This window comes from Aethalodelphis obliquidens, unplaced genomic scaffold (assembly GCF_003676395.1).
Source record: "Aethalodelphis obliquidens isolate GAN/ISIS:26980383/991018 unplaced genomic scaffold, ASM367639v1 scaffold5, whole genome shotgun sequence".
NCBI lineage: Eukaryota > Metazoa > Chordata > Mammalia > Artiodactyla > Delphinidae > Aethalodelphis > Aethalodelphis obliquidens.
In genome coordinates, this window is record NW_020837949.1 from 36,536,069 (window position 1) to 36,549,371 (window position 13,303).

Below are 13,303 nucleotides of genomic sequence, written 5' to 3' on the forward strand. Positions count from 1 at the left end.
TATACTGAAGAATCCTTGCATTCCTGGGAGACTTAATAAAATTTAGATCTGCAAATATTTGTCTAGGGAAATTGGATTTGATAAAAACACAGGTCACAAAAGAAAATATACAATGGCAGAAGCTATAATGGATGCAATTTGATAGATGTATTAAATACTTCCTGTACAGTTTATACAAAACAGAAATAAATCCTTTGAAAATAATTTTAGTAAAATAAAAATAAAAGTAAAAAGTATTAGATACAAGTTTACATGACAGAATAGGATTGATGCACGAATTAAACTGGCTTAATGGAATTCACTTCAGAAAATGTATTACGTATGCATTCATAAACATGGAGTCCAAGGGACTGCAGCCAAAACATTCAGCTGGTGCGAATGGTCAAGGCCACACTCTGGGGAGAGAATGCCCAGTTCCCACCAGAAGGCAGTTTCCTGAACCCAATGGAACTCAGGCACAAGTGTGGAAACAGCCTTGTTAATTCTGCTCAAACCCCACAGCCTACCAGTTAGGACAGCCATGCATGGGCATGATCCATCTCTCTAGTCATCCCTCCTGCCTTCCCCTGACCTCCTCCAGTTAAACTGGGTGATTCCCCAGCCTGGGTTTCCTAGCTCACACCATTTTCCCTGCCTCGCAGGTCTTTCCGTGCCCTACTTCCTACCCTTCCTTCCAGATGCAGGTCCAGCTCTTCCTCATTGCTCCCCTTGTGGCCTCCATCCCACTGCAATCCAGACCTTGTCCCTCCGCAGAGATACTTCTCCTGCCAAGGTCACCAAGGACCTCTACGTTGCCAAATCCAACGGAGTTTCTCAGATTGCCTTCTCTGCCCATCACGCCCTCCTTCTGGTAGAAATCATTTCTTCCCAAGTTTCCACAACCCCTTGTACAATGCAGCTTCATTTGGCCAACGGCCATGTCCAGAGAGGGCTGCAGCTGTGGGCTGTTATCAACCTGTATCCAGGCCAGCTGAGGGAATGAAGACCTCAGTCCTGATGGAGAGAGCTGGGCAATATCCACCACACACCTCAAACTCAGCAGGTCCCAAACCAAATGCTTTTGGTCCTGACCATTTTATTTCTAATTTTTCCCCTGACTGACTTTCACTGCTCTAGTTGAAGTTCCCATCACCTCCTGACTAGATTAATATGCCAGCCTCCTTCTTGGTAAGTTTGACCTACTCCAGTTCATCCTACACACAGTTAGCTAGTTTTAAAAAAAGTCTCTCCTTTTTTGGTATTTTTAAAAACTGTGGTAAAATATACATAACATACAATTGACAATTTTGACATTTTAAGTGGCATCAATTACATTCACATGTTGTGCCACCATCATCATTGTCTATTTCTAGAACTTTTTCATTACACCAAACAGAAACTCTGTAACCATCAAACAGTAACTCCCATGCCCCCTCCCTCACCCCTGGTAACATCTAATCTGTTTTCTGTTTCCCATGGAATGTTTTTAAGGAGACAACTGTGCACCAGGCATCGTGCATCAAAATATCTTCTAAGTCCTCTTCAACTCCCTCCGGTGCTGAATGGTCTGCTCTCTCTGACCCCTGCAACCTCCCTCACCTTTCAGTGCCTTGCTGCTGTCTCTCCCTCCACCTTCTCCTCGTGTTCCACCTCTATCAGCTCTCAGCCGAGACCTTCTAGACCCACATAACTGGCATCAAAGTGCAGTTTGGCTTTTGTCTCATGGGGAGCAGCCTCTTGGAATTCTTGGCAATAAAATTCTCCATCTTAGCCCCAGAAAAATTTGATGTCCCCACAAATCTATTGTATAATTTCCTCCTAGAGGTGACAGTGGAAGAACAAATGCAATTTTTGCTTGTGGCACCCAAGATTATTATTTACTCACAGGCTGACTGTCCCCCTCTGCTTGTCTTATGGGATTGCTGAATTTGAAACTGCACTGGCAGCAGAAGCGTTAGTGCAGGGATAGAAAGTGAACTGGGCCAGCAGGTGGGGAGAGTCAAAGTGAGGCCTGGATGACAAGGTGACATTAAAGAGCTGGGGCAAGAATACAGAGAGAACAGAAGTGATGAAAACACAGACATGGGAAAAGCACGGTCGGTTCAATGAACGCAAGGAGGCCTGGTTGCCTGCAGAGTAGCGGACACAGGAGAGTGATGTGAAACAAGGGTGGAGATGAAATTCCTGAGGGCCTTGCAGATCATGTAAGAAGTTTAGACCTGCCTCCATATTCAATGGGAAGCTCTCACTGTATGAGAAAGAAAACCCCATGTCAAGGGTTTAAACAATAAAGGGGATTAATTGACCAGAGTAACCGAAAAGTTCAGAGGACCTTGAGGTGAGGGCTCTGGCTTCATTTCTCAGGAACTCTCTTCTTTGCTCTTCTGTGAGAGGCCTTGAGCTAGTTTCTCTCAAGGGTGGCAAGATGATTTTTGGCAGCAACCAGGGTACGGGTGTCTTTTTTTCAACAGGAAAGGGAGGGTCTAGCTTCTTGAAGCAGGTGAGGAATGTAACAGAATTCCTCACCTTCACTCTGATTGGTTCGGCCCGGACCAGTCACTGTGGGCGGGCCCTTGCTATGCACCTCTCTGCATAACCTCTCTGCATAACCTCTCTGCGTAACTCTGCAGTGAAGTTCTTATTCCAATCAGGACTCCCATGAAGCTAGGGCTGGAGTCAATCCCAGTGGCATGGCTGCTACTTAGTAAGGGTAGAATAGGTTCCCCCAAATAATTTGGAAACTATTAGCAAAGGAAGAAAGGGGAAGATGCTGGGTAGGTAATCAAGAAAGTTTATTATACCAGAGAAGGATTTTTAAAGCTGCTCTGAGGAGGACAGGTTGCAGGAGCCAGCAAGGAAGGAGGGCAACCAGTTAGGAGACTGTTGCAGTAGTTCAGTCCTGAGATGATGGTGGTAGAAACTGAGATGCATTTTGGAGATAGAATTGACTGGACTTCGTGATGGATGGGGTGTTGGAGGAGGTAGTTTCGGCCCAACTCTGTGGGATCTCAAATACCAGGTTTTGGACTTCATCTTTGTAGTCAGTGATGGAAGTGTTAAAGTGGGCTACCTTTTGTGAGAGTAAGAGATTAATAATTTTTATTTCTTTGGTTTGCCTTTCACTTTCTCTTCCTCCTTAAATTTTTTTTTTTTTACTTTTTACAATTTACCACAGCATATTCTTTTGTTCTTGTAATGTTTGCCAGATGATGAAAACACCAAAATCAGAATCTATGGTTTTATGAGTTTCATTTACTGCTCACTGTGTATCCAAGTGACTGAGAATATCCTCAAAAATCTGTTTTTTTGTAGTCTAATTTTACAAGGACCAAAGGACACATCTTCACTTGAATCTTAGAATACTCTGAGATTAATATTAACTTAGCTGAATGTTTCCAGTTTGAATTAGCATGCTCCAATGCCATTCAATCTTGCAAATTGCTATCCTCAGGAATTGAATGTGCTTTAGCTTTTCAGAATATCAATTATAAGGCATGAGAGTTCAACGGCAGCTTCTGGTTTAACCCTTTAGCTATCCATCATCTAAAGCTTACAGAAATAGCTGAATTAAACTTCAAGGATATAGGGTCACTATTTTTGCAGCCTAAGCAAACAATAGCTGCAACTTGATGCCCTTGATGGAAGTGGACTGGTATGTCAATTCTGCATATGAATTCAGCAAAGCACTTACATTAAAGAATTCACTCTTGTTCTCATTCAAGTTCGACTCCATCTTCTCAAAAAGAACCGCTATTTCTCCATTCACTGAAGAAGTCCGGGACTTGGCTTGGTCTCATTTTAAGTTTCCATATATTATTTTGTCATATATTACTTTGTTGTGCTTTGCCCCATCTCTGTGATCTTCAGTGTTCTCATCCTCTCTTTACCCCTGATTAGGATCCAAGTTCCTGACTAGATACGTCACAACATTGTTTTGAAGGTCAAGTGAGATGATACATGGAAAAGTTGTGAGGACTGCTAAGGTCTCCATAAAACTTTTACTTTTGTGATAATGCAGCACCTGCAGTTGTAGCAGTTATCGTCGGGGCCCTTTCGCATTACCGCTTCCTCAGTCTTTGTATGAGGGACTTCTCCAGCCTCCTGAGGACACTAGACCAATGTGCAAGGCAGGCTGAAGTGCCAGGGAATTTATGCCCCTGCGAGCAGTCCTCAACCCATGGCCAGTGGAGTTGGTGGATAAATATCCCAGCCTTTCGCCCCTTGGTGGTGCTGGTAGGTGTGGCACAACTCTAAGAAGTGTCCTATGCAGTCTCCCAGAGGTCCTCAGTAAGCTAAGCCGCATTCCCATAGTAGTAACTTCATTAATGCACAGTTTTGTGTTCCATTTTATGTTTTACTGCCTCACTTCCTGAACTGGTATTTCCTGGGTTTACCTCTCAAACGAATGACCTGCCCTCAAATTCTTATCTTAAAGTCTGTTTCTGGTGGAACTCAACCTAAGACCCTAGTTCTAATGGTCTTTCAAAAACTATATGTGCAGCTAGCTCACCGATGACATGCTAGAATTCTCTGGCTTTATCGCCCAGCCTTAGCCCTGGATGGAACTAAGTCTATTTTGCGTCCTGATTGCTGGGACTTAGTGTATTTAGGGGTAACTCTCTGAGAGGTGGTCTCCGAGTAATTCTGGCCACACCCACCATACCCTGAGAGACCATATACCTTATAGACGGGCCAGCTGAAACATGAGTCAAGCAGACGGAGATTAAATATCACTATTATTGCTAATAAAGATACTGGAGAACGTGGCTTGTAGCTGTGGGCAAGTGAGCTTTCTAACACTGAACCCCAAAGTCAGGCAGACTTACCCACACAGTCGTAGAGAGTGTTGGACAACTGAAGGCCTCCAACTGCCCTGGCAGAGCCTGCCAGTCTAAAGTTTGCAGAAAGTAGGAGCAGAACAGGATGCGTTCTGTATGCAGAGACAGATCCCAAAGAGAAAAAGGAGGAAGGGGCTGAGTCACACATGCCAAGCTCCTGTTCTGCCATTCCTCCCTTTCAGGAATGAGAGGGGCCAGAAAGAAACCCAGAATGTTATTGTAATGGATTCCTTTCTCATGGAAACAAGAGGCTAGGGGAAAGGAGTTCCCCTTTTCCCATATTCTCCAGGTTTGTGTTCTCTTAGCTCCTTAGGCTTAACCATTAAACTACAGGCCAACTGAGAGTGTGCCTGTCTCCCCTGCAGGAGGAGATCAACAATCTAGGATGACAGTGCAGCCCTTATCATGAGCACACCCCCGACCCCTCCCGCCCAAATGCCAACTACTCTTCCTTTGTGTGTTCTCCTGAGCCTGGTGGTGAAGAGGGTAGCTATTGCCCTCGGAAGGCAATTTATCGACTGAAGTAATTACAGGCCACGCTGAACTCCAGCTGAAAGCTCCCCGTTCACTTTTCATTCTAAATTACATCTAACCATGTTGTTTAGAACAGTCTATCAGAGGTTCTGCAAAGAGATTATATGATACTGTAAAGATGCTTCAATAAAAAACATTCCAGTAAAATACTGATGTCCCCAATTTAAAAATAACCCCTCTACCATTGTGAATTTCCCAGGGAAAAATTAAAGTTCTAAGATTAGATGCTCTTGTCTGCTTGAGTTAAAGTTAAAAGGCATTAAAGTCTAAAACTCATCCTTCCCAATTTCTGATTCTGCTCGTTCTGAACCAGAAGGGTTCTTCATACCTGAAGAGCACTGTGGTTCTTTCAGCAGCCTGGACAGGGTCTCACTAGAACCACTAGTGTGGTTTTTTTCAGAGTCTCAGAAGTTAAACACCAAATTTCTGTTACACCTCACTTTTTAAAGAGTATCATTAAAGTACTCGACACCAACAAAATTAAACAACAGAAAAAAAAACCAATACCAAGATTTTCAAGTAATTATCAAGACAAAGTGGTGCTCCCAGAACCTTGCACTTTCCATAAAACAGACAGTGAAATCTTGATTTGGGCTTCACCAGGATGCTGTGTAAGTTATCTGAAATCCTTGATCCGTCAACAAACTCAACCAGGAGGAAGCTCCCTCAAGAAGTTAACATCGACAACATGTTTTATCATTCCTATGGGAAGAATCAACACATATTTCTCTCAGGGTGACATATGCGACTGTAGGAGGTCAGAATACACCATCCCAATATAGGCCACTCTGGCATAAGGATTATTTTGAGCTGAAGGCAACTGAGAAAAAGCAGGCACAGGATGAGCTCTCTGCGGTCCCCTATCTTCTGGAAAGTAAGATCACAAATTCCCCTTGTGAAGGTGTCTCCCCACTGCCACCCCACCCCACCACTGTCCGTGGGAAGGGAGTAACAACTTCCAGTGATACAGGAGACAGGATGGCCCCGCGAGAGTCTACACAAACAAACCTTACCAACTAGGCCTTATCTACCATTAATTTCCCATATATTTGCCTTCCTACAATTTGCTGCCCCTAGAAGCTCGAAGCCCTTTCCATTTGTCTTGACACTTCTTTTTAAATGTAACCTCTTATGTTCAAATGCTATAAAGGCCTCCAAGTTTAGCTGTTTCTTTGTAAGTTTTCTCTCTTTCTAGGAAGACCCCACATCATGTAAACCTTTTAACATCTAAGAAATTTGTATGTCTTTTCTCATATTAATATGTCTGTTGTCAGATTATTTTGCAGACCCAGCCAGAGAACCTAAGAGGGCAGATGAGAATTTTCTTCCCCAAAAGATTTTTACACTCTTGCAAAGTTTAGAAATAGCAGTGATGGCAAGCCCAGTCATTAGTCTGTTTTGAGATCTTTCTCTCCCATCTTAAACCTTTTTAAAAAAAATTAATTTATTTATTTATGCTGGGTCTTAGTTATGGCTCCAGGGCTCCTTAGTTGCAGCATGTGAACTCTTAGTTGTGGGATCATAGTTTCCTGACCAGGGATTGAACCCGGACCCCTGCACAGGGAGCACAGAGTCTTAGCCACTGTGCCATCAGGGAAGTCCCTCTCTCAGCTTGAATATTAAATGCCTCTTAACTTCCATTTCCCCTTTGAGCCCCCTGTCTCCAACATTCCCTGATCCATGGAACCTGGGCTCTAAATAATGACACAGTGGCTCCTGCTGTTGCCTTTTGTTGTGAAATTGCTAGGGCATGTGAAGCCTGCCATGCAAGGTGAGTTTCTCCTTCATTTCCTTATTTGTTTCAGCTGGAAAACATCCTCAGCAGATTCCTGAACTAAAGCTGTTGTTGACATTTCTGCAGCTTGAATCTCTAGGTGTGTTAGGATTAGTTTTGGATATGAATGACAGAAAACCCAATATAACTGGGGGAAGGTTGCTCACATAAATGTCTAGGTCAGCATTCCAGTGCTGGTGTACCCTTCCATAGTGTCACGGATCCAGATTCCGTTGACACTGTTGCCCCACCATGCGTGGCTTGGACCTCATTGTCTCATATGCAGAATATCTACATCCTCAGCGAAATAAGGTAGGAAAGGATGTAAGTAAAGCAAATGGTGCTTGTGTCGTTTCTTAAAGAAGACACACGAGTTCAGGCATACCTTGGAGATACTGCAGGCTTGGTTCCAGACTACTGCAACAAAGCAAGTATCTCAACAAAGCAAGTCACACAAACTTTTTGATTTCCCAGTGCATATAAAAGTTATGCTTACACTATACTGTAGTGTATTAAGTGTGCAATAGTGTTATATCTAAAAAAACAATGTACATACCTTAATTAAAAAACACTTTATTGCTAAAAAATGCTAACCATCATTTGAGCCTTCAGTGAACTGTAATCTTTTTGCTGGTGGAGGGTCTTGCCTTGATATTGATGGTGCTGCCTGGTCAGGGTGGCTGCTGAAGGCTGGGGTGGCCATGGCAGTTTCTTAAAATAAGACAACAATGAAGTTTGACTCATTGATTGACTCTTCCTTTTATGAATGATTTCTCTGCAGCACGCATGCTGTTCGATAGCATTTTATCCACAGAACTTCTTTCAAAATTGGAGTCAGGGGCTTCCCTGGTGGCGCAGTGGTTAAGAATCCGCCTGCCAAGGCAGGGGAGCTGGGTTCGAGCCCTGGTCTGGGAAGATCCCACATGTTGCGGAGCAACTAAGCCCGTGCACCACAACTACTGAGCCTACGCTCTAGAGCCTGCAAGCCACAACTACTGAGTCCATGTGCCACAACTACTGAAGCCCACATGCCTAGAGCCCGTGCTCCGCACCAAGAGAAGCCACCGCAATGAGAAGCCCACGCACTACAACGAAGGGCAGTCCCTGCTCACAATTAGAGAAAGCGTGCGTGCAGCAACCAAGGCCCAATGCAGCCATAAATAAATAAATAAATTTATTAAAAAAAAATTGGAGTCAATCCTCTCAAACTCTGCTGCTGCTTTATGAACTAAGTTTATGTAATATTCTAAATCCTTTTATCAACCTTGCTGCTTTATCAACTAAGTTTATGTAATCTAAATCCTTTGTTGTCATTTCAACCATCTTCACTGGGAGTAGACGCCATCTCAAGAAACCACTTTCATTGCTCATCCTTAAGAAGTAACTCTGCATCCATTCAAGCTTTATATGAGATTGTGGCAATTCAGTCACATCTTCAGGCTCCACTTCTAGTTTTAGTTGTCTTGCTATTTCCATCACATCTGCAGTTACTTCCTCCGCTGAAGTCCCGAACTCCTCAAACTCATCCTTGAGGACTGGAGTCAACTTCTTTCAGTCTCCTGTTAATGCTGATATTTTGACCTCTTCCCGTAAATCACAAATATTCTTAGTGGTGTCTAGAATGCTGAATCCTTTCCAGAAGGTTTTCAATTGGCTTTGTCCAGATACATTATTAGAATCACCATCTATGACTGCTATAGCCTTAGAAAGTGTATTTCTTTTTTTTTTTTTTGCGGTACGCGGGCCTCTCACTGTTGTGGCCTCTCCCGTTGCGGAGCACAGGCTCCGGACGCGCAGGCTCAGTGGCCATGGCCCACAGGCCCAGCCGCTCCGCGGCATGTGGGATCCTCCCGGACCGGGGAACGAACCCATGTCCCCTGCATCGGCAGGCGGACTCCCAACCACTGCGCCACCAGGGAAGCCCAGAAAGTGTATTTCTTAATAATAAGACTTAAAAGTTGAAATGACTCTTTGATCCATGGGTTGCAGAATGGATATTGTATTAGCAGGCATGAAAACATGAATCTGATTGCACATCTCCATCAGAGATATTGGGTGAACAGGTGCACTGTCAACAAACAGTAATATATATATATATATATATATATATATATATATATATATTTGCGGTACATGGGCCTCTCACTGTTGTGGCCTCTCCCGTTGCGGAGCACAGGCTCCGGATGCACAGGCTCAGCGGCCATGGCTCACAGGCCTAGCCGCTCTGCAGCATGTGGGATCTTCCCAGACTGGGGCATGAACCTGTGTTCCCTGCATCAGCAGGCGGACTCTCAACCACTGCGCCACCAGGGAAGCCCAAGAGTAATATTTTGAAAGGAATCTTTTTTCTGAGCAGATCTAAATAGTGGGCTTAAAATACTCAGTAAACCATGTTGTAAACAGATGTGCTGTCATCCAGGCTTTGTTGTTCCATTTACAGAGCACAGGCAGAGTAGACTTAGCATAATTTTTTTAAAAAAAATAAGTTTATTTATTTTTGGCTGCATTGGGTCTTTGTTGCTGCATGTGGGCTTTCACTAGTTGCGGCAAGCAGGGGCTACTCTTCGTTGCAGTGTGCAGGCTTCTCATTGAGGTGGCTTCTCTTGTTGCAGAGCATAGGCCCTAGGTGCGTGGGCTTCAGTAGTTGTGGCATGTGGGCTCAGGAGTTGTGGCTCACGGGCCCAGCCGCTCCGCGGCATGTGCAATCTTCCCGGACCAGGGCTCAAACCCATGTCCCCTGCATTGGCAGGCAGATTCTTAACCACTGAGCCAGCAGAGAAGCCCAGACTTAGCATAATTCTTAAGGGCCCTAAAATTTTGGAAATGGTAAATGAGCAATGGCTTCAACTTAAAGTCACCTGCTGCATTAAGCCCTAACAGGAGAGTCGGCCTGTCCTTTGGAGCTTTGAAGCCAGGCATTAACTTCTATGAAAGTCCTAGATGGCATCTTCTTCCAATAGAAGGCTGCTTTGTCTACACTGAAAACCTGTTGTTCGGTATAGCCACCTTCATAAATTATCTTAGCTAGATCTCCTAGATAACCTGCTGGAGCTTCTCTATTACCACTTGCTGCTTCACCTTGTACTTTTATGTTATGAAGATGGCTTCTTTCCTTAAACTTCATGAACCAACTTCTGCTAGCTTCAAACTTTTCTCCTGCAGCTTCCTGAAGGAAGAGAGTTAGGGCCTTGCTGTGGATCAGGCTTTGGCTTAAAGGAATGTCGTGGCTTATTTGATCTTCTATCCAGACCATTAAAACTTTGTCCACATCAGCAATAAGGCTGTTTTGCTTTATTATGCATGTGTTCACTGGATTAGCACTTTTTTTTTTTTTTTTTTTTTTGTGTTATGTGGGCCTCTCACTGTTGTGGCCTCTCCCGTTGCGGAGCACAGGCTCCGGACGCGCCGGCCCAGCGGCCATGGCTCACGGGCCCAGCCGCTCCGCGGCATGTGGGATCCTCCCGGACCGGGGCACGAACCCATGTCCCCTGCATCGGCAGGTGGACTCCCAACCACTGCGCCACCAGGGAAGCCCTGGATTAGCACTTTTAATTTCCTTGAAGAACTATCCCTTTGCAGTCACAGCTTGACTGTTTGGTATAAGAGGTCTAGCTTTTGGTCTCTCTCACCTTCCAACATGCCTTCCTCATTAAGCTTAATCATTTCTAGCTTTTGATTTAAAGCGACAAATGTGTGACTCTTCCTTTTACTTGAACACTCAGAGGCCATTGTAGGGCTCTTCACTGGCCTAAGTTCAATATTGTTGTGTTTTAGGGAATAGGGAGGGCTGAAGAGAGGGAGAGAGATGGGCTGGTTTGGGGTGCTCATGACACCCCAAAACAATGACAATAGTAACATCAAAGATCAATGATCACAGATCACCATAACATATATAGTAATAATGAAAAAGTTTGAAATACTGTGAGAATTACCAAAACGTGAGGGACACGAAGTGAGCAAATGCTGGTGGAGAAACGGCGCGGATAAACTTGCTTGACGCTGGATTGCCATGAACCTTCAGTTTGTAAAAAACACAGCATCTGAAAAATGCAATACAGTAAAGTGCCAATAAAACAAGCCTATACCCTGAACTACCAGAGAGGTTGAGAAATGCAGTCTTCATTCTAGGCAGCCATATACCCAACTAAACTTATTATTATTAAAGACATATATAAATACTGGGGGCAACTGGACTACCAGACTAATTGCACTGGTGAGGACACATACTTCTGGAGAGCCCTCCTCAGCACACCACCTTCTCCTGCTTTGGACTGGTCCAGCCTCCAGCAGTATTTCTCTTGGCTCTGCCTTTTCCAGCAATAGTGGATATGTCCTAGGGCTCGATTTCCCTCTGCACCTTTCTGGGAGGAGCAGCTGAGTTTGTCACAGTATAATTTATTTCTTAAGTTATTCCCTTTCCTTCCCTAACACATATAGGCCTAACAGTATTTGTAGGATCTGATGCTTCCTTCCTTCTTTTTTTTTCTTAAACTTTCTCTCCTTTCTGGCCCAGATAATGCTACCTTTCTCATCTAGATTTTGTCTAACAGGGTCTTCTGTTCTGAGAGATGAGTCACTAGGTTCCGGTCTGTCAAAGGCAACTACTGTCCAAAAAAAATCTTGAGCACTCTCAGTTTTCCGAGTGAGATAATCAGCACGTATTTTCTGACTGGGCCGACAGCCAATCCAGGGTTGGATTCCATTTATCACTGCCCTGCTCACTCTCTTCTATTATGCTTCATCTTTCTTGCTGCCCTCCTTTAGAGTCTTAATGCTCAGAATTTCTCAGGTGTGCCCACTCTGGGCACAGGCAGCACTTACGTCCTTACCTACAATCACAGCAACATCTGGACACTCATTCAATACCCCCTGAACAGTCTACTTGCATTTGACTGCTATTCCCCTCTCAAATGGTCCAGACTTTCAGGTACACTTGGCACCACTGTCCCAGTCTTTAAGGTGCAATCCACCAGTGGTTCTTCCCAAGGAGTCTCTGCGTGGCTCTAAGAGAGCACTTTGCCAGTAGTGGCCTGTATCCGCGCTCCCTTTGGGACAGTCAGTACAGTTTGCTGAGACTTTGCTTATACTCTTGTTCAATTTCTTTGGAACTAAGTTATTATTTCTGTCCTTATGTTCCAGATGATCCCCCCCAAATATCTACCAACCTAAGAAAAAAACCTCTTAAATGAATGAAACTCCAAGTACAGTATCCTGTCCCTTTTATCTTGTCTTTCAATTTCATTTTTCCTTTAATATCTGTTGGATCTGTTCTCTAAAATCTCAACTTTATCTCCAAAAACGCTTTCTCCTTCTCAAGCTTAATTACTCTTCATTTATTTTGTTCTCATCCTGTCATTTATTTTGTTCTCTTCCTGTCATTGTTCCTGTTCTAAGACTGAAGCACATTCTAGAAACACCCCAGATATTCCTTGATTTTCTGAACAAATCTGATTCCTAGAGACACAAGTTTCTAGGCACAGGACTAACTTCCTTCTTGATCTTTGGTTTTAAAACAACGGTAGGTTTTTCATTAAATAAAGGCTCCTATTTATTGTTTGCTGGTTTTCAATGAAAAGAATTGTATGGGTGTCTGCACAGCTCGAGGCTTAGATTCTAAAGCGTTGGCCACAGCTCATATAATTTACAAATCCAGTCAATTGTGGATCACATGGTGGGAGATTACTCTTGAGATTCTGGACAGGCTGTACCACATGACTTCAAGATTAGTCTTGGTGCACTGCCTATACAGGCTTGCATTAACAGTTGAAAACTAGAACTTCAGACTCCAGTGCTCTCTAGTACACATGCTGTGTAAAGTACCCATTGGTAAAGAAATCATAGAATTAGAAGATCACCATTTTGCAAGCCCTAAAAAAAATTCTAGATAACATAAACCAGTGGATATTAAAATGGTTTGATGGGGAACTTTATAATGATGCACCAGACTGACAGCACATGAACGCACTGATCAATTGTCACATCTCTATAAGTGGCACATCAGATATCATGTGCCTGATGTGATGTGGGAGAAAGCACACATCTCTTACGAATTATTTTTGTAAAAATTTTTTTGAACACAAACTTTTTTTTTTTTTGTGGTATGCGGGCCTCTCACTGTTGTGGCCTCTCCCGTTGTGCAGCACAGGCTCCGGATGCGCAGGCTCAGTGGCCATGGCTC

The 13,303-nt window shown here is 43.8% G+C and overlaps 1 protein-coding gene across 2 annotated transcripts in view; it reads right to left on the minus strand.

Annotated features, from left to right (window-relative positions):
* Positions 1 to 277: 277 nt before the first annotated feature.
* ZNF277 (zinc finger protein 277) overlaps positions 278 to 13,303 on the minus strand; it is a 130,987-nt gene continuing 117,961 nt past the window's right edge. Inside the window, exons 12-13 of one of the 2 annotated variants that reach the window (XM_027102157.1) lie at positions 11,058 to 11,165; positions 278 to 6,053 (exon numbers count right to left, since the gene is read on the minus strand). In XM_027102157.1, coding sequence (XP_026957958.1) covers positions 6,026 to 6,053; positions 11,058 to 11,165 — 136 coding nt within the window. In that variant the 3' untranslated portion in view covers positions 278 to 6,025. Of the gene's footprint in view, positions 7,424 to 11,057; positions 11,166 to 13,303 lie in introns of both variants that reach the window. The other variant, XM_027102159.1, reaches the window with a different exon arrangement.